The sequence below is a fragment of the Moschus berezovskii genome, chromosome 8 (assembly GCF_049115385.1).
Source record: "Moschus berezovskii isolate FMDL1 chromosome 8, NW_MosBer_1.0, whole genome shotgun sequence".
Classification (NCBI taxonomy): Eukaryota; Metazoa; Chordata; class Mammalia; order Artiodactyla; family Moschidae; genus Moschus; species Moschus berezovskii.
In genome coordinates, this window is record NC_142467.1 from 30,854,805 (window position 1) to 30,875,852 (window position 21,048).

Sequence of the window (21,048 nt, forward strand, 5' to 3'; positions counted from 1 at the left end):
GTGAAGAAGAACTGAAGAGCCTCTTGATGAAAGTGAAACAAGAGAGTGAAAAAGTTGGCTTAAAACTCAACATTCAGAAAACTAAGATCATGGCATCTGGTCCCATCACTTCATGGGAAATAGATGGGGAAACAGTGGAAACAGTGTCAGACTTTATTTTTTTGGGCTCCAAAATCACTGCAGATGCTGACTGCAGCCATGAAATTAAAAGACGCTTACTCCTTGGAAGGAAAGTTATGACCAACCTAGACAGCACATTAAAAAGCAGAGACATTACTTTGCCAACAAAGGTCCGTCTGGTCAAAGCTATGGTTTTTCCAATAGTCATGTATTGATGTGAGAGCTGGACTTTAAAGAAATCTGAGGGCCGAAAAATTGATGCTTTTGAACTGTGGTGTTGGAGAAGAGTCCTGAGAGTCCCTTGGACTGCAAGGAAATCCAACCAGTCCATCCTAAAGGAAGTCAGTCCTGAATATTCATGGGAAGGACTGATGCTGAAGCTGAAACTCCAATACTTTGGCCACCTGGTGCGAAGAGCTGACTCATTGGAAAAGACCCTGATGATGGGAAAGACTGAAGGCAGGAGGAGAAGGGGACAACAGAGGATGAGATGATTGGATGGCATCACCAACTCAATGGAGATGAGTGTGAGTGAACTCCGGGAGTTGGTGATGGACAGGGAGGCCTGGTGTGCTGCAGTCCATTGATTCACAAAGAGTCGGTCATGACTGGGTGACTGAACTGAATGGAACTGAAGAGAAAAAATGGCAAGATTCCCATCCTCTTTTCTCAAGGCCCCACAGAAACTCAGTAGGAGCAGAGACCAATTCCCAGAGAGAAGACTTTATGTTCCTGCGGTTGCAGCATTTCTGGGCCTCCCCTGACAGCCATTCAGCAGTGGACGCTGTCATTTCTAATCGCTATTAGTAAACAAGGAAAGCTCTGCTGTGTTAAATTTCCGCCGCAGGTTGGGGCCTTAAGTTCAGCACCAAATACATCACCTGAAAAACTAGCATCAAAAACCACACCATCAGAAGCCTTATCTTTTCTGAAAGGCAAGACTACTTTATACACAAGCTAAGGAAGCATCTTAAGTCAATGAGAGACTTCAAGTAAAATTCAGTGAAAGAAAAAGGAATCAGAGTCCTCTTAGTCCAGGACTTCCCTGGTGGTACAGTGGCTAAGGCCCCACACTACCAATGCAGGGGGCCTGGGTTTAGTCCCTGGTGGGGGAAGTAGATCCCACCCCCCACATGCTGCAAGGATGAGTTTGCGTGCTGCAACTGAAAGATTCCTTGTGTGGCAACCAGAACATCCTGCATGCCACTTGGAAGTCCCCTTGTGCTGCAACTGAGACTCAGAGCAGTTAAATGAGTAAAAATATTTAAAAAAAGCATCTAACCTACAGCAAATAGCATACAAGTACAGTAATGAGAAAGTCATGCAAGGGAATTAGTAATAACAAAAAAAAAAAACACAAACTAAACAATAATCGAATAATAAGCATGATTCACAAGACTCTTGAGAGTCCCTTGGACTGCAAGGAGATCCAACCAGTCCATCCTAAAGGAGATCAGTCCTGGGTGTTCACTGGAAGGACTGATGCTGAAGCTGAAACTCCAATACTTTGGCCACCTCATGCGAAGAGTTGACTCACTGGAAGAGACTCTGATGCTGGGAGGGATTGGGGGTGGGAGGAGAAGGGGACGACAGAGAATGAGATGGCTGGATGGCATCACCGACTCTGTGGACATGAGTTTGAGTGAATTCCTGGAGTTGGTGATGGACAGGGAGGCCTGGCGTGCTGTGATTCATGGGGTCGCGGAGAGTCGGACACGACTGAGCGACTGAACTGAACTGAAGCATGATTCTAGCTGGACAGGAGATGCGCCTGATGGAGAACAATGCAAGACATCAGGGAAAAAAAGACCATATCTCCTGAAGCTCTGAGTGTGAAGAGCTCGTTTCTTGCACTAAAAATTACTGACATTCTCTGCAAGAAGACGCTCTTCAGTGTAGCTCCTTTACTGTACGCTTCTGCCATGGAATTTCCCCACATTCCTTGAAACTAGTTGACTCCTCATAGATCCACACTTTACTGCTTCGTGAACTTCCTTATCTTCTTACTGACATCTATGGCATTCAGAATCCACATCCCAGCACGCCGGACTTAGGCTTACATTTCCTACTTCCTCATCACGTGCATCCATCAGACGGGAAGCTCGCAGACGGCACAGCCCGGCATTCTCGCTTGTTACCTGATGTCTGGTATTTAGTGCAGTGCCTGGCTCACCGCGGGCACATGATAAGCATTTGCTGGATGCACAAATAAGTTCGGTCCCCTGAACTGATTTGGATCGAGGGGTTAGAACCCTCATACGTTCTTCTGGGGGTGACGGTCAGCTCCCCTTGAACTTCTAGCCCCTTGGAGCCCCCAGTTCGGCAGGGGACTGTGGAATGACTGTCTTGCAGTTCATGCTGACTGCTTCCTTCACTCACGGCGAGGATGTCTTTGGGTGCCTGATGCAGGCTGGCAGGTTTATCAGGAGACAAGGAGCTGCCGTCCTCACTGCATATCTGAGGGCATGAGAGGCGCTGCGCCAGGTCAGGAGAGCAAACCCGCATTTCTGTCACTTGGACGCACACGGGGCTGCTTGGATGTGATGGGAATCTCATCTGCTAATGTGGCAAATTCTCCTCCTGGCAGGAGGGCCCGAGTCTGCTGGCTGCCTGCAATACAGGAACTGGCAGCCCTGAGGCATACCGGGCACAGCTGGCAGTGCAGGAACGAAGGGGAATGCGAGTTTGTGATGCAGGAGGGCCTGGGCAAGGGCTCTCTTAAAGACATGTATCAAGAAAGAAAGGACATGATCGTGGGCTGCAGCCGGGAGACGGCATGCTCCATTCAGGGTGGCAGGAGCCCCGGGACTGGCTGTCTCTCTCCTCTGCACTCGCTAGCACGCTTACCTCACCCCGTCTGCTCCAGAGCTCTCCCTGCTAACACCTAGCAGTTTCCTAGGCTCAAAAGCTGTCCATGAGTGGCAATTTGTCATCGTCACCAACAGACTGCACAGGACCAATGGGATGGAGCCACCCCACCATCTCTGCCTTGTGTGTGAGGGGCAGGTATATACATGCTCACAACCACAAGCACACACCCCTTCACACAGAACCATATTTGAATCTTTTTCTTATTAAAGACCAGAAGTGCACCTTTGATAGAATTCACTGACAAAGGCACAGCATCTTACAAAAAAACATAACCTCAATCTTTCTTTTTTTTTTTGCTGCACTGCATGGCACATGGGATCTTAGTTCCCCAACCAGGGATTGAACCTGTGCCCCCTGCAGTGGAATCATGGGTCTTAACCACTGGGCTGCCAGGCAAGTCCCTGCATACCTTCAATCTAATCATGAGAAAACATCAGAAAAACCCACATCTAGGGGCTAGTTAAGAAATGCCTCACTAGTACTCTCCAAAATGCTCAAGGTCATGACAGAAAAAAAAAAAAAAGACTGAGGAGCCCTTGCAGATTGGAGGGAACTAAAGAGACATGACAACTAAACACAAAGTGAGATCTGGACCAGAAAAAAGGGGCAAAATTAGAAACAAGTCTGTAAATTAGTCAATAGCATTGATCCATGTTAATTTCCTGGTTTCACCAACTGAACTTTAGTCAGTTAAAATGTTCACATCAGAGGAAGCTGAATGAACCCTGGGAACTCTGTATACTATTTTTGCAACCTGTCTGCAAGACAAAAATGATTTTAATATTAATATAAAAAGCTTAAGATATTGGGGCGGGTGGTTAGAATAGGATTTATCTCACATTGCTGATATGAGAATGGATAAGACTGTATGTATTAAGTACTTTATACAAAGCCTGGTACATCTTTAATACTTAATAACTATTGGTGGTTATGAAAAAAAGAAACTATCTGAAATGGAGGCTTAACAGACCACAAGTAAATCAGGCACTAATCATTAAGCTTACCCACTTGAAGCTGGTAGAGTTGAACCTGTGTGGCTATTTTTACCAAGTTTCTCATTTATCACCTATCTATTGTGTAGGTAGTGAACTGCGTTATTTTCAGGACGCTAAACTTAGGACTTGAGATGTTCAAGGCTTGAATTTCTCTAGAAGCCAGGCTGGCTCACACATGCTATATAGTAGGATCCAATTTGTGGATCACTGGTGTGAAGTGAATGTGTGAGAAGCTGACTTGACTTGATTGCTCAGAGCAAGGAAAAGATTCCTTACTTGAATGCAAAACAAAACTACAATGAGGTACCACCGCACACAGTCAGAATGGCCATCTTTGAAAAGTCTGCACTGTAGACTCCGCTAATAACAAACGCTGGGGAAGGTATGGATTAAAGGGGACTCTCCGACACTGTGCATGGGAATATAAATTGGTACAACCGCTATGGAAAAAGAGTACAGAGGTTCCTCAAAAAACTAGAAATAGAGTTGCTATATGATCCAGCAATCCCTCTCCTGGGGATACACCTGGACAAAACTATAATTTGAAAAGACACATGCACCTCTATGCTCACAGCAGCACTACATACAACAGCCGAGACATGGAAACAACCTGTCCATCAACAGATGAATGAGCAAAGAAGATGTGGTCCGTATATATAATGGAATATCACTCAGCCATAAAAAAGAATGAAATAATGCCATTTGCAGCAACACTGATGAACCACGTGAAGAGATTATAAGAAAGACAAATACCATACGATATCACTTACATGTGGAGTCTAAAACATGACACAAATGAACACGTCTACAAAACAGAAAGAGACTCGCAGACACAAAGAACAGACTCGTGGTTGCCAAGTGGGAGGAGGGGAAGGGATGGAGCAGGAGTCTGGCATTAGCAGATGCAAACTATCATACATAGGATGGACAAACAACAGGGTCCTACTGTATAGCACAGGAACTACATTCAACATCCTGTGATAAACCATAATGGAAAAGAATATGAAAAAGAATATATATGTGTATAACTGAATCACTTTGCTGTATACCAGAAACTAACACAATATTGGAAATCAATTATACGTCAACAAAATTTAAAAAAAGAAAACATTTCTTTCTCAATAGATTTAAAGGCAGCACTAGTTAGCGTTAGTCACTCAGTCATGTCTGACTCTTTGTGACCCTATGGACTGTAACTTGACAGGCTCCTTTGTCCGTGCAATTCTCCAGGCAAGAGCACTGGAGTGGGTAGCCATTCCCTTCTTCAGGGGATCTTCCTGATCCAGGGATCAAATCTGGGTCTCCTGCACTGCAGGCAGATTCTTTCCTGTCTGAACCACCAGGGAAGCCCAAAGGCAGCACTAACCTTTCCTATTTATTGCAACAGATTCCAGGTTTCTTTTCTAACTTTTCATTTTGACATGGCTCCTTTCAAAAGAAGTTCACCTATGTAAACCTAATGGGTAGACTTAAAGAAACATGTTAAGGAAATAAAAATTCTGATGCCCCATGAATTTGACAAAAATCATGAAGGTGGTACATGAAAGAGCAAAGTGTGAGAAATGAGGGATTAGGGTGTTTCTAAACACTGTCCTTGTTAATGAAATAGCTAAATTGTGCCCATTTCAAAAAATACTAAGGAACATCTTCAGGGCCAAGAGGCAATAGCTTACTCCGAACATTCTTAAGCCAACTTACCCAAGAATAAGTGAGGAAACAAAGAGAAAGCCATTTTTGTCTCTAAACACTTCAATTTTGCCCACTGTAGGCATCAACAGCCGAATTAAAACATACAACAAGTTCAGCGGCCGATTTCAGGAACGGCTTCTGAGTATGCCAGAGGAACTACTCTTAACAGCCACTCGATATTTGTTTCGCAAGGATCAATTATATACCCCGACTAATGCACAGTCAGAGTGTGCAGCCCGGCCCTCAGTACAGGTGGTGAATGCAAAACACACCGAGAGGCCTTTTAAGGAGCTAAATGCACACCCCATTACAGATCCATAATGCAGAATGGGCGCTCATCTGCAAATGGATGGAGAGCGAAGAGTTCTTAAATGGCTGGGGTACTTAGGGCTGAAAGGCCGGTCCCTGGATATGCAGCCAGAGCACACACGGTTTTAGGATTAATAATACATCGAAGTGTGTCAGTGTTAATATACATTTACAGCTCGCAGGCCATGCAGCAGAGTGTTCAGCCTGTTTGCAGCCATACAGAAAAGGACTATTCTTTCTCTCATTAATGCCTTCACTCCTAGGAAAATTAGATTATGCAAGAAAAGCCATTCAAACGCTACTGAAATTTTCCCTACTTTAAAGCCTTTGCTCAGGAAAAGTACTCGGCACCGCAAGGCAGGTGTCATCTACCTGCCTCCATCAAAGCCCATCAGAACTGGAGCCAAGGAGCACCAGGCTCTGCTGTCTACTTGGGGGATATGTCCACATACCCTTGGGCGTAGTGTGGTAAGGAGAAAAGCGGCTGAGAGAACGGTATGGTCCGGTGGATCCCTGCTCTCTTTTCCTTTTGCATCTGACAGGTTTACCAAACCTTTGACATGATCCTGTGGTTAAGGATATGAATGTAGGTGGTGTCATTTAGCAATGAGTCTCACACAGCTGCAACCAAACCACAGTCCTGTTCACTTATGAATCAGCATTTGGAAGGATATGGGAGTTGCAAAGCTTTGAAATATTGTGAATATTTGAAATACCATACAATTTTCCCAAGCCATCGTGGTGAGGGTGGTACTATTGAGTATTTACAGAGCGGCTTTATTAATGATTGCCTCTCTCTTAGAATGTCAAGGCAGCACGGTCTTTTGAAGAAGAGTACATAAAGGGGTGAAAATAGTATACAGATATATAAATAAATAAATATATTATGACGTGTGTAAATAAAAGATGGTAAAACTAAACCCTCCAAGGGCTCCCAAAATGTTCTGCTAAGAGCTTGGGGGTAGATTCTCTCATTCCATCCTCACAATGAATTCAGGAAGAAATTCCCTAGTTTTCCAGAGGAAGAAACCAAGACTCAGAAATCTTAGGTCACTTGCTAAAGGCCACAGGTATCTGAATGGGGCTGGAACCCAGGAAGGCCTGACTCCTGAATAAAGGCTTGGAGGTGCTCTACTGCTGTTTTTCAGACCCACTCACTGGTGGGTGGGGAATCAGTGTGGTCAGTGTATGTCATTTTTTAAAAGTGAAATAGGACAGAATAGAAAAGAAACATGAAGTGTTGTTTTATGAAAGTCTCATTTTAATTTCATACCTGTATTTATCATGAATACGTGTGTGTGTGTATGTATGCATGCATGTACCACGTCTAAAAAGTGTGAGAAGCTCAGCTCTCCACTGCACTTGCCTGTGATAGCATCACTTGAAGGTCAAATTCAAGGTCTCCTGTTAGCTAGATATGAGCCACTAAGTCCCCTGTTTTTGTGAGAGTCATTTTCTTTCTTCTATTACCTTTCCCCCAAGAATCCCAGGGCCCCCGTCATTCTGTGCAAAGCAGTGTAGATAAATTAATAATACAATTTAAAACCGATTCCACCAAGATAAATAGCACTTCCTAGATTAAGAGCGTAGCTGGCCAGAATGAATGAAATTTACTAACCCTGAGATGCTTAATCTTCCATTACACAGAAGTTAATGATTATAAGAAAGGAGTGATGGTAATTCACTTCTGCTTTTACAGGAAATCTAACCATCTCATTTTTAGCAAATCTTTCTTCTCAGCACACCTCAATGCCAAGGATAACTGCCCTGCTCTTACAGGTATATTGGCCAATTGTCATATATCAAAGTCTCCTCTTTGCCAAAGTGTTAGGATGCATAGCTTGCACAGGCTTACAAGACATCCCAGTGGAATTTGCTGGGGAGGCAACCTTGGTGCTCCCTCTCCCAGCCCCATTGAGAAGCCTCTTTTCCATTTTCCAATCATAGCAGGGAAGTGGTGGTAAATACCTTTAGCGCAGTCTGCTCCTAGAAACCCCGGGAAGCAGTGACACAGCCCGGACACACATTCGCCATTCCCGTGGCAGTTACGTGGACAGTCCTGCACTGAATCTGAAAAAGAGAGAATGTGAACAATTATTTTTTTCTCTGCCTGCTGGTGAAGCAGTTTAGTAGCCAGCCACCTACTGGTTTTCAGGAGCAGTGGCAGTAACCTCAGACCCCTCCTGGGGACTGGTAAGGAGAAGTGGATGAAATAGAACAGGGATGGGTGGGGACTAGGGCAACTTGGACAATGCAAGGGTATAACCACTGCTCTCCACGGGATTAGCCCAGGCAGGAATTTGAATATAGTACTGTGACAATTTTTGCTTTTTCAAAAGAAACTGCTTATCTGAATTTAAAAATTGCAACGTTCTATGCTGGCAAGTTTTTAAACACTGTTAAGCCTCAGTCTGCCCCCAGTATCACCCTATCAATATGAGATTTGGTTTGAGATGTGAGATATCAGCTTTTAGCCTCAAGTGTAGAGAATGATTCTCCAAATGACAGAGTGGGCTCCTGATCTCAGGTTCACAGAGTGAAAATATCCCCTGCATTAAAGAAAGAAAGTCTAAACACCTAAGACTGATCAATTTTGGCATGATTTGGGATTCACCAAGTAGTAGGTTTGCTGCTGCTGCTAAGTCACTTCAGTTTGGGGTGGCACAAAAGTCCTTTCATGCCTCGCTTTTTGAAGAACTTTTTTTTTGTGTGTGAAAATCAATTAGTTCACCCTTGTTCTCACCTGTACAGCCATCTTATTTCATGATTTACTTTGCTATGTGTACTCTCAAGAAATGCCTTCAAAGGGATCATTTTGGAACTTTTTCATGTTGATTTGGGCCTGCACAGAAGTAGATGTGTTCTTTTAAAATTATGATTATTATTATCCTCATTTTGCCTTACATTCAAATAAACACATTTAGACTTTCAGGTTCTAAATTGCTAAGATGATGAAAAGCTACCGTGCCCCAAAGATGACATGACACAGTCCGTGGAGAGCTAGGGACATTGGCTTAGTGATGTGCGTGAGACTATGAAGTCTAATTGTCCCTAATGGAATGGTAAGGCCTTCCTTTAAAATGAATTTCCCATTTATTTCCACTCTGGACTGAAAAACCAAACCATGCTTTCTTTCTATAGTTTCACTTCTCAGCTCTCATCTTCTAGAATCAGGCTGTGGTTGGTTTCTGGCAGTAGGAGAATTCAAGCAGTCTATCTGTGTTTTCCAAAATCAGTATCAAGCCATTTCTTTCCTTTTTCTTTTTTTTTTGGTTTTTGGCTGTGCTGCATGGCTTATGGATCTTAGTCCCCGGACCAGGGAGTGAACCCGTGCCCTCAGCAGTGAAAGTGCAGAGTCCTAACCACTGGACCTCCAGGGAATTCCCAAGCCAATTTCTTTAGTGTCCAACAATGATCACTGCAGAATCAAATCCCTGAAGTTGGCTCTGTAAAGGTGGTCTGAGCAGCACCCAAGTGGCTATCAATTTGTCTCATGTTTCATCCACTCATTGTCCCTTTCCTTCTTTCATTCAAAAAGCATTAGACTGAATCATACGAGGTAGCTGCTTTGGCAGGTCAAAAGCCAGCAATTTCACATGATGGTCGGAGATAACTCGCCATGGGTCTCGTGTGTTTCTGAATGTTTTATGAGCAGAGGCACTGACTGCCTTAGCTCTGGACTATCTTTTGAAAGACTGTCTGTACAGTGAACAGCCTTAGGAGATATAGCATCTGTCTTCAGAGCAAAGGCCAGGTTTAGTTACTGTCCAGTAGAATAAAGAGAATGTCTCCCTCTGGAGAAAAGCACAAGCAGGCTCACTGCCCATTTGGAGACTGGAGTATAGAAAATGAAAAGTTCTACATAATATAACCCACTGCCGGCGCAGGTGTCACCTGGCCCTGTCTGTGTGGCCCTGTGGGAACTGGTGTTTGGGAAACTTGCACGTAGGCTGATATTTTTGATATTATATTGCTCTGAGGAATAAAGCCTGTTGTCTCTTACCCAGGAGCATCGCCTCTTCTGATAACATTGACGAGGCTGTGGCTGGCTAATAATGCATTAGCTTACAATTAGGGTGAGATCTCAGACCTGCCACAGTCCTTGAAAGGGGGTTTACTTTATTAATTGAGCATCTGTTATATATAATGGGGTTTCCCTGGTGGCTCAGGTAGTAAAGAATTTTCCTGCAATGTGGGAGACCCAAGTTTGAGCTTTGGATCAGAAAGATCCTTTGGAGAAGGGAATGGCTACCCACTCCAGTATTCTTGCCTGGAGAATGATACAAGGCACCCTACAAGGCACTGTTGAATACAGTGGTGACTAGGAAAGACATAGTCCCCGTCCTCACAGAACTTCCACTGTCATAGAGAATACAGGTTAAAAAAAATCATCAAATACAGTACAAATCGTGGTACGTGGACTTTCTTGGCTGTGCGGCGATTAAGACTATGCACACTCAATGCAGGGACACAGATTTGACCCCTGGTCAGGGAAGTAAGACACCACATGCTGTGCAGCATGGTGCAACCCCCTCCCCTGCACAGCCCTGCACAAGTCGTTATATGTGCTTTGAAAAGAATGGGATACTGTGAAAGGGAGGAAGAGGAAGAAGCTACTTAGAGAGGATGGCCAGGGAGGGCCTCACTATTCCATGCAGGTGACATATAAGGGTGGACTAGAAAAGCCAAGTGAAGAGCAAGACAAAAGTATTCCAGATGGGAGGAAGACATGCAAAGGTCCTGTGGTGGAAAAGAGCACAGGTGAATCCCATGTGGCTGGAGGGTAGAAAGAAGGAAGAGACCTTATGTCACTACATAAGGTGAAGCTGGAGAAACCTAGATCCTCCAGGGCCCTGGAGACCATGTGGATGAGTTGGATTTTATTCTGAGACCAACGGGAACAAATGAAAAGTTTTCAAAATAGAAATGACATCATCCAGCTTGCATTTTCAGAAGTCACCCTGACAGTAAAGTGGAGTTTGATTCTCACTGAGCAGCTGGATCTGGTAATGGTTTGGTGGAAACTGACATGGCCGAGGCCAAAGTTCCCTATTCTCCAACCGAGCATCCTCAGAGCAGCGAAGACAGGAAGCTCTTAACCACCACAGTCCCAGGGAAAAGGACCAGGGATTTTGCACAAACTCCTTGCTCTTTAGTTGAGGTATTTATCTTTAAGTCTCAGTTTAGAAAACATTTAGTTTCTAGGTGTCTTCCTTCTCTGGGCTTCCCTGGTGGCTCAGCAGTAAAGAATCCACCTGTCTGTGCAAGAGATGCAGGTTCAATCCCTGGGTCTGGAAGATCCCCTGGAGAAGGGAATGGCTATCCATTCTAGTATTCCTGCCTGAAGAATTCAATGGAAAGAGGAGCCTGGAGGGTTACAAAGAGGTGGACATGGGATCACAAAGAGTTGGACATGACTCAGCGACTAAACAACAAAATCTACTTCCCTCAACCTGGGTTTTGTACCCTTTCCATTATCCTCCCCTAGCTCCTATAATTGCCTTTTACCTATCTGTCTCCTCTCATCAAGCTCAATGAGGAAGAGATCAGATTTGAACTGTTTACTGAGGTATTCTCAATGTTTGGCACACAGTAGATCCTTGGCAAAGAGTTACTGAAGTGTCTGTGAGTATACATGTGTGTGTATGCACACACATCTCAGAAGATAGGAGAATCCAGAATAAGCAAAAACTGCAATGAAGTGTACTTTTCATTCAATTTCCCCCAGGTCTTATCTTTGAAGCATTTCTACAGTTTTTGAGGAAAGCAACAATTACGTGATACTGCTGAAATACAGGAGCCTACTTCCCTCAATCACCTTTGTTCAACACTCAATTTAAATATTACTCTTGAAATCTTATCAGTTTTCCTTTTTGTCATCCTGGTTGAAGTTTTCTTGAGGAAACAAGGCGGGCGATGAGAGTTAGACCAGGAAATGGGATTTTTACTCAAGCGGAGGCCAGCCTCCCTGAAATGTGCACCACACTTCAAGAATGCCACTCTATAGTCCCCTGAGATGAAACTCATTTCTGAAAGCAGGCTGCTTCCCTCCAGAACACATCAGAAGACTTCCCTGAGTCAAAGGTATATTTAGCATGATGGCTGGTTGACACCCGTCTAACGTCCTTTCTTCTGTTTCATATCACAGGGGCTTACGGCGCTCCTGGCTCTTGACGGCGAATGGTCCGATAATAGATATGTGTGGGAGAATCTCTGAACCAAATAAAACACTGTTCTTTTCCCTACATTTCAGGCCAATTACTATCATTGCTCTATCAAGATGTCTGCCCAACTATTAGGCCGATTACCTTTGACTTTCTCTTTGAGCTATGGCCAGATGAGAGAAATCCTTCGGGTAGAATTGCTATTCCCAGCTCTGACAGAGAAGTGAGGGTAATGGCTCAGGGGGAAGGGCATCTCAACACCGCCATCTGTGTCCATGTGGATAAAGGTGATGGAGGGCAGAAGCCATTATTAGATAACATGGCCCCCAGACAACCTGCTGCGTGGAAGGGAAGAGGGTTTTAGCTGGCTACAATCCAAAGCAATTCAGTGGTTAAGAACACAGGCTCTGGATAGCTGATTCTGACTCCACTTCTTACTAGCTATGTGAGACCTTAGGCAAGTTAACTTCTCTGAGTCTGGGCTTCCTCAACTGGAAAACAAAATATTGGTAATCCTGACCTCTTATAACTACTCTATGGGTTGACTGATCTGGTCCCCAAAAAGGCCAGGTCCCCAAAAAGGCCAAGTCCAGGGGACCTGGAACATGGAAAACTCTCTATGGATGTGCTGCTATTACTGGTTTTGCTATTATCCATTCCACTGGGTCTTTGTAGACTCCAGCTAAGCCAGCTACTGTGCATGAGGTGTGTGTATGAAGCCTTTGAGTTTTAAACACAAAGCAAATGGATGGACCTAGAGATTGTCATACTGAGTGAAGTAAGTCAGACAGAGAAAGACAAATATATGACATTGCTTACATATGGAATCTAAAAAAATGGTGCAAATGAACTTATTTACAAAGCAGAAAAAGAGTTACAGATGTAGAAAACAAACTTGTGGTTATGGTAAGCGGGGGAGGGATAAATTTGAAGATTTGGATTGACATGTACACATTACTGTACATAAAACAGATAATAAACACCTACTGTAGAGCACAGGGAATGCTACTCAATATTCTATAATGGTCAATATAGGAAAAGAATCTAAAAAGAGTGAATATATGTATATGTATAACTAATTCACTTTGCTGTATACCTGAAACTAACACAACATTGTAAATCAACTGTATTCCAATAAAAATATTTAAAAAACATAATTTACAAAAATTTTTTTTTAAAAACCCACACAGGCAACCCAAAGGACATCATTTCTCATCATGCTGCTGCTGCTAAGTCGCTTCAGTCATGTCTGACTCTGTGTGACCCCATAGATGGCAGTCCACTAGGCTCCCCCATCCCTGGGATTCTCCAGGCAAGAACACTGGAGTGGGTTGCCATTTCCTTCTCCAATGCAAGAAGGTGAAAAGTGAAAGTGAAGTCTCTCAGTCGTGTCTGACTCTTCGCGACCCCATGGACTGCAGCCTACCAGCCTCCTCTGTCCATGGGATTTTCCAGTCAAGAGTACTGGAGTGGGGTCCCATTGCCCTCTCCACATTTCTCATCATATTCTTATGCAAAAGATTGTTTTTTTATCTTAACATCTCAAACTAGGTCCAAATGTGTTGCCAGTGTCTTTCTTTTGTGATCTGGTTTTTATCCTTTTAGATTTTTTTTTCCTCACTGGTACATAATCTGCTCCTGGAAAATTTTCCTAACTAATGGAAGATTTCTCCAGTGACTTTCCTGATACAAAGTTTATGCCATTAGTGTAGAGCAGTGCTTGGCAAACTTTTTCTGTCAAGTGACAGTAAATATTTAGGCTTTGTAGGTCAAACTGTCTCCACTGCAACCATTCCACTCTGCTGTTAATAGCTGCCACAATGTGACAACAGATGAATGTGGCTGTGGTCCAATAAAACTTTATTTATAAAAATAAGCAGTGGGCCAGATTTGGTCCATGGGCTCTGGCATGCCAAGTACTGCTTTAGAGCATTTGGCTTGCCCTGTTAGAGCCCATCTTTTCTTAGCAGAGGAATAAGCATTAACTTCAGTGCTATGGTAAATACCAAATCCTGCTTTTGGCAGCTATGGCTGCCACCTGGATTTTAGGTTGGCTTATATATCTATTTCAAGGATCAGGGAAATCCTAAGAGCAATCCATGAAACCAGTAGAGAAGTTCTTAACATGAAGTTAAGAGAAAAACAGCTGCACAAGACGTGCTCTTAAAAGTTATCAGCTCTCACGAGTGATTACCAGCTCCATTCCAGACAGGTTCCAAAAGAGATGGTACATCATCCTTCCCTCCAGGGACATGGTATTACTTGTCCACAAATGATGGAACTGAGGCTTGGGAAGGTAAGTGACCCTCCCAGGTAAGAAAGAAAAGGCAGGATTCAATCCTAGATCAACCATCTTCTCCAGGTTTCTAGAGAACCGTGAGGTCCATGACTGAATGCTGCTGGGACAACACGGCGCTGCAGAAAGGCAGTGAAAAATCCCTGGAAGTCCATGTTGTTTACATAATTTCCACATCCTGGGACCTTGAGGGACTCAGCTTTCTGAACCTCAGTTTATTCATCTGTGAAATGGGTCTAACAATCTGCCACGATTCAGAGAGGTTCTGCCCAGGATCAGTTACCATCATTAGTAGACGATTAAAACCTAATGACAAAGTAAATGTAATGAAAATATTTACAGGTGCTCTGAATGCTAAAATTCTTAGGATTTGCTCTTGGAAAACTCACGAAATACTCTCAAACAAATGGGGTTTTTAGGGGTTATTTGACTTATAAGGGGAACTTTTGGGAAAAATCTTAGCTTTTCCTCAATAGCTACTAAAAAGTAGTGCTAAAATATGCCCCACATGACAAGTGCTTAAGTAAAGCTTTTGGAGATTTACTAATCTGAGAACAAAGATATGTTTTCCTTCTTATTGCTCAGTTGCTTCAATCATGTCTGACTCTGGAACCCCATGGACTGTAGCCCATCAGGTTCCTCTGTCCATGGGATCTCCAGGCAAGAGTACTGGAGCAGGTTGCCATGCTCTCCTCCAGGGGATCTTCCCAACCCAGGGATGGAACCCACATCTCCCGAGTCTCCTGCATTGCAGGTGGATTCTTTACCACTGTGCCACCAGGGAAGTCTATCCTTCTATGGTTATATCCTTATTTTTCAGGTTTTAAAATTTTTTTTAAAGTTTGGGCTTTCCTTGGTTTTTGAGAGAAATTATGAGCCGGCATGAATGGTCAGTATTTACTGGCTCTACTATATGTTTAGTGATTTATAACTCATACTTTAATTAATTTCATAGTATGAGGTGGGATTTTTCAGTTCTATTTTACCACAGGGGAACCGGGGCTGACAAAAGTCCAGTGATTTGCCTATGCTGTGTGGCCAGAGCTTGAGCCAGGTGGTTGGACCCAAGTTCCTCATTGCAACTCAATCCTTGGGACTCACAGTGGCTTTTTCATGAATTAAGTAGCATTAGTATTTTAATCAAGGCTATTTTTAAGTGGATGAAACTATGAACCCTAAATTAAGGATGCTGGTTGGCCCTCTATGCAGTAGAACCACCTTGGAAGGTGTGCCTTCAACAGAGAAGCCAGACACTTCCATGCTTTCTTTGATGACACAGCACCTCAGAGATCCCATACCTACCTAAGACCACAGTGTTGAAGGAAACCATCTCTTTGTCTTTGCCATCATTGTAGAAGGCCAGGTGCCACAGGCCCACATCCAGGTACTGGACAAACACGGCTTCGTTCTGAACCAGCGTTTGTATGCTCCGGCGTTCCCTGGGTGATTCGACCACGCTCCACTTCTCCTTCCCATCCAGGCGCTCCATGAAGTCATACTGGGAAAAGAAGAGAGCGTGCTGCGTGTGACACGGGGTGCAGACCTGCTCCCATGACTAGCACCCCTGCTTCCCGCCCCATCAGTTAACTGAGAGATACTTCTGAGTATGTTTTACTGCAAACTCATTTTGTTACAAGTAAAACAAGAGTCATGAATGTTGTAATAACAACAGTCACCACGTATTATGCTTATAATTATTGCTAATAGTTTTATGACTATAGACCACAATCTCTTTTCTGCTTTTATGATTTTTTCTTTTGAGTGTGTATGTATGACAGAGAGGGAGAGGGGAAGGGTGTGAGTTTTTGCTCTATTCCTCAAGAGAGTGTTGCATAATATGTAACATATGCCAAGTGTAACTTTTTAAAATAATTCCCCCAATTCTGAATTCCAAAATGTATCTGGCACCCCCAAGAGTTTCAGGTAAGGAATTACTAACCTATGTTAGCAGACACCAGATACCCTTGACTGACCATTTACTAAGGGAAGGTGGGAGAATAGTTAATCAGAGTAGTTATATCAGAGGTGTTAACACATTATTGACCAGAGACATAGTAATGCCACGGGCATTAGTTTCCACAAAAATTCCCCGGTTGATAATGTGTTAAGAAAGAGGGCTGAGGATCCAGACTACCTGAGAGGGAAACTGGAACTTATTAGCATCACCTATCTGTGCCTCAGTTCTCCCCTCTCAAAACTGAAAATAACCGTCTTTATGTTATAGGTTGTTGTGAACAATAAGATCATATAGATACACAATCAGACCAAACACAAAGTACTTGTGAGCTATCATGACCACATTATCACCATCATTTAATTCAATTCTTGCAAAACCCCTGTAAGACAGGTCCTATTTGTATCTTATTTTACAAACAAGAACACAGACTCAGAGAAGACCAGCAAACATACCCGAAGTCACCCACTGACCAAGTGGGCAAGCAAAAATTTGGACCGAGATCTGTTTAGGTGCAATGCCTGGGCCCTTACTGTGCCTGACCTCCCATCAACCAGCAATTAATTATGAAACTCTGTTTCAATGGAAAACAGGCTCAGAACTGAAAGTAATCAGTGGGAGAGAGAGTAGGGGGTGAAGGCTACCAGGAATGGGTGGGGGGAATGGGAGAGCAACTGTCATCCAAGGGGGGCCTGCCCAAGGGTATGGTGAAATCCTGGGGTGGGCAGGTGGGAGCCACAGAAGACCCTTAAGCAGTGACTAACACAATGAGAGGAACGTTCTAAGGTTCACTTGCAGGCAGCCTATGAGATATCCTAGAGGAGGGAATGAAAAGAAGCAGGAAGACCAGTTACCAAGCCATTGTAGAAACCCAATCATGAAGTGACAAACATCGTGATTAGGTACAGTGAAAGAGAAAAGGGGGCAATTTTGGAGGACTGTTTTTAGGGACGAAAGGACAAGGCTTGACCTTGGCTGGACAGAGAGAATGAAAGAAAAGGCCAGGAAGGTGGCCATGTCTCTTTACTTGTTGACAATTAAAAAAATCAGTAAGACCCCAGTAGAAAAGGAATCATCTTGAACTCATGCAAAATCATTGCACAGGAAAGTCATGTGCATGGCGACTTCCAGAGAACATTCAAAGTGGAGGTCTTTAGCAGATAAAAATCACCACTGTGGGACAGAGCTGGTTTCACAGATTATTGCCATCCAACTGTAACCCCTTTCAAAAACCCCACAGAATGAAATGCTAGGAAATCCACTAACGGGACCTCCGCATCAGCAGAACTGCCACTTTTCCCACCTGAAACATGATCAGTGAAAATAAAAGAGTCTACAATCTTGGGGACAAAGGTTTTACTGTCAGATAAACCTGGGTTTGAATTCTGACTCTGCCGTTTGCTACTGTTTGAAGTTCGGTGATTCTTTAACCCTCTTCCTGGTTTGCATACTAGGGAATAATAACCCACACCTTTTGGGGATGTTACAAGGATAACATGAGATAATGCTTAGGGCAGTGCCTGAAAGATAATAACCATTTTATGAAATACCTTGTGACTCTGAACAACTTACTTGTAAGTTGTAAGGGTTGTGGAGGAGAAGCACATGGTTTTAGTTTTTGTGTCTAGGGGCCTGGGGAGGGATGTTGTATAGGAAGTAGAAATTTCTTCCATCTCTCAGGAAACAAATGTTCATATTTAGCTTCCCTCTATCCCACAGTTCATTGGTCGCAGCTGTCCTTATGGGATAAAATAAATGATCTGAAAGGATATGACAAACTGATACTGCTTTTGGAGCCTCTTGTAACCAAGGCATTTGTTCCTTAGCAACCTCGTAAATGTCCAGCTACCCAGACCCACATCTACAAATTGCTGTCAGCCAGAGGAATGAGTGTAGCTTCCTTGGTGGCAAAGTGAGAAGGATATACTTCACCTGGGATTCTAGTTATCACCCCCTTGAGGAACAGTCCAGGGAAGGTGATTACTTGAGTGGGACCATTGCTCATTATTAATTTGGGCATCAGTCATCTTTTTCTGAACTGGCTGCCCAGCCCAGGGGCACAGGAATGGCTTAGGACCATCGGTGGTGCTTGCTGTTCAACAACCAATCAAATGACCCTGGAAAAGGCATTTTTCAGAGGAGAGAGGGGACATCTGTCTTGGCTGGTTCTTCCGTTCTCTCCATGGAAGCAAGAATGGCAGTTTTCATTTAAAGAAGAATCTGTGACCCTGGGGCACTGGGACATGTGGGTCTGAGGTGTCCCAATCTTGTATCTCTTTGTTGTGTTTTATTTCCTTCAAAGCACTTATCACCCTTGAAAATGACTATAATGTTTTCTGCTTATTGTCTGTCTATTCAGAAGAAGATAAACTCCAGGAGGTCAGGGATTTCACCTGTATGGTAGAATGGTTAAGAGTGGGGACTTTGGAACTAGACTGCCTGATTAGAACCTACGCTCTGCCACTTACCTGCTGTAACACTTGCATCAGTCAGTCAGTCAGTTCAGTCGCTCAGTCGTGTCCGACTCTTTGCGATCCCATGAATCACAGCACGCCAGGCCTCCCTATCCATCACCAACTCCCTGAGTTCACTCAAACTCATGGACATCGAGTCGGTGATGCCAACCAGCCATCTCATTCTCTGTCGTCCCCTTCTCCTCCCACCCTCAATCCCTCTCAGCATCAGTCTTTTCCAGTCAGTCAACGTGTCGCATCAGGTGGCCAAAGTATTGGAGTTTCAGCTTTAGCATCAGTCCTTCCAATGAACACCCAGGATTGATCTCCTTTAGAATGCAGCCATCTCAATTCTCTGTGCCTCAGTCTCCTATCTTTAAAATGGGCAAAATATCAAGACATAATAATAATACAGCATAATACTGCTGTAAGGACTAAATGAATCCAGGTATGTAAAGTGCTTAGAATACTAAGTAATTTGTATATTGTGAAAGTGAAAGTTGCTCAGTCGTGTTTGACTCTTTGTGACTCCATGGACTGTTGTAGCCTACCAGGCTTCTCTCTCCATGGGATTCTCCAGGCAAGAATACTGGAGTGGGTTGCCATTCCCTTCTCCAGGAGATCTTCCTGACCCTAGGATCGAACCTGGATCTCCCGCCTAGCAGGCAGATTCTTTACTGTCTAAGCCACCAGGGAAGCCCCTGCATAAGGTAAGCGTACTTTGAAAGTTTCTGCTATCCCGATGATAACTCATTGTTATATCTAATTCATCTTTAGCTGAGGTGATCAATACATATTTATTAAATATCAAATACATAAAATACTGAATCTGTAAATGAATTCCATGAAAAGGAAACTAACTTGCAATGTTAGAAGATTTTGTCTCTAATAACAAATCAGTTGCCCTCCCTTGTCTTCTAGTGTGCTTTCTTGAATAGGAGATAAATCGGCAGAGTCAGAGGCAGTGAGCCTCAGTCAGGCACCTCACAGGGTAGGACATGCGTATGACGGACACTGTGGCCCAAGGAATCTGTGTATTCACAGAGATCATCCAGATTTGAGAGGTGACTTCAGATGGCCATTATGACCTTTTCAGTTCTAAATGAGATGGTGTCCAATGCACACTTTCTTCCTACAGGCTTTCTTATCCTCCTTCTCTTTCTCCTTTGGCCCTGTTGCTTGGGGACCACTGGAGTAGAGATGGCTGGTCAGTCTACATCAGAGTCTTAATCCTCTCCATTATGTGCAAGCATGTGACGGTGTCCCCATTAAGGAACATAAGCTGTTGTGATGAACTCTCCTTCTGGATTCTTCTGTGCTATCTCCTACTTGCTTGCTCCCCATACCCGTCCCATGAGAGAACCAGAGTTCTCTTAAAGCCCAAGATGATGGAGTCACAAGACAGGAGTGGCCTGGATCCAAGATTTGCACTTGGAGGGAAGCTGGAGATGCAGACATGAGCAAGCAGTAAACACTTATTAAATTAGGCCATGGATGCAGAGAATAGAGTAGTGGCTACCAGAGAGGAAGTGGGATCGGGGAAGGCAAAATGGGTGAAAGGGGTCATCTGCATGGTAAACGATGGAAACAAAATTTTGGTGGTGAGCATGCTGTAGTGTATACAGAAGCCGGAATACACGCATACATGAAAAAAATAAAAAGCTACGGATATGTTGAGGCTTATTTGTTATTTCAGCACACCCTTCAAGATTTCTTGTTTCTCTTCCTTGCTGGTTCACTCTGCAAGACTGTAAGTTTTAGCATATTTTCTGTTCTTTGGAGTGGTAGGAGAGAATCACCTAGGAAGGAATGGCAGCATCTTTTGTTGGCTAACTTCCACCTATTATGTGTAGGGTATCTATTTACTTCTGTTTGCCCAGGGGTGTCCTAGTTCCCATCTCCTACTCCTTCTTCCACTCTCAAAAGTGCTCTGGTGTGTAATCCACAGTTACCCTCCTCTTTGGTTAACGTATACCAAGCAGCATCACGCAGCCTCGTTCATGCCTGCTACAACCTGGGGAGGGCTGGAGGCTAGAAACACAAGGTGGATCAAGCCAGCCAAGAGCAGAGACTGCTTTCCATGTGGGAAGAGCAGGGACACAGTAAGAAGCTGGTTTGTACGGAGGCCATCTGGTTCTGGAGAGCCTCTGCTCTCTAGGAATCCTAGACGGCAGTCTGGCCAGCTTGCTTGGCAGCC

The 21,048-nt window shown here is 43.8% G+C and overlaps 1 protein-coding gene across 1 annotated transcript in view; it reads right to left on the reverse strand.

Annotated features, from left to right (window-relative positions):
• The window catches only part of TENM2 (teneurin transmembrane protein 2), a 497,500-nt gene that overhangs the window by 192,221 nt on the left and 284,231 nt on the right, over nucleotides 1-21,048 (reverse strand). The window contains exons 8-9 of the mRNA XM_088838514.1: nucleotides 15,747-15,942; nucleotides 7,953-8,054 (exon numbers count right to left, since the gene is read on the reverse strand). Coding sequence (XP_088694640.1) covers nucleotides 7,953-8,054; nucleotides 15,747-15,942 — 298 coding nt within the window. The remainder of the gene's footprint in view (nucleotides 1-7,952; nucleotides 8,055-15,746; nucleotides 15,943-21,048) is intronic.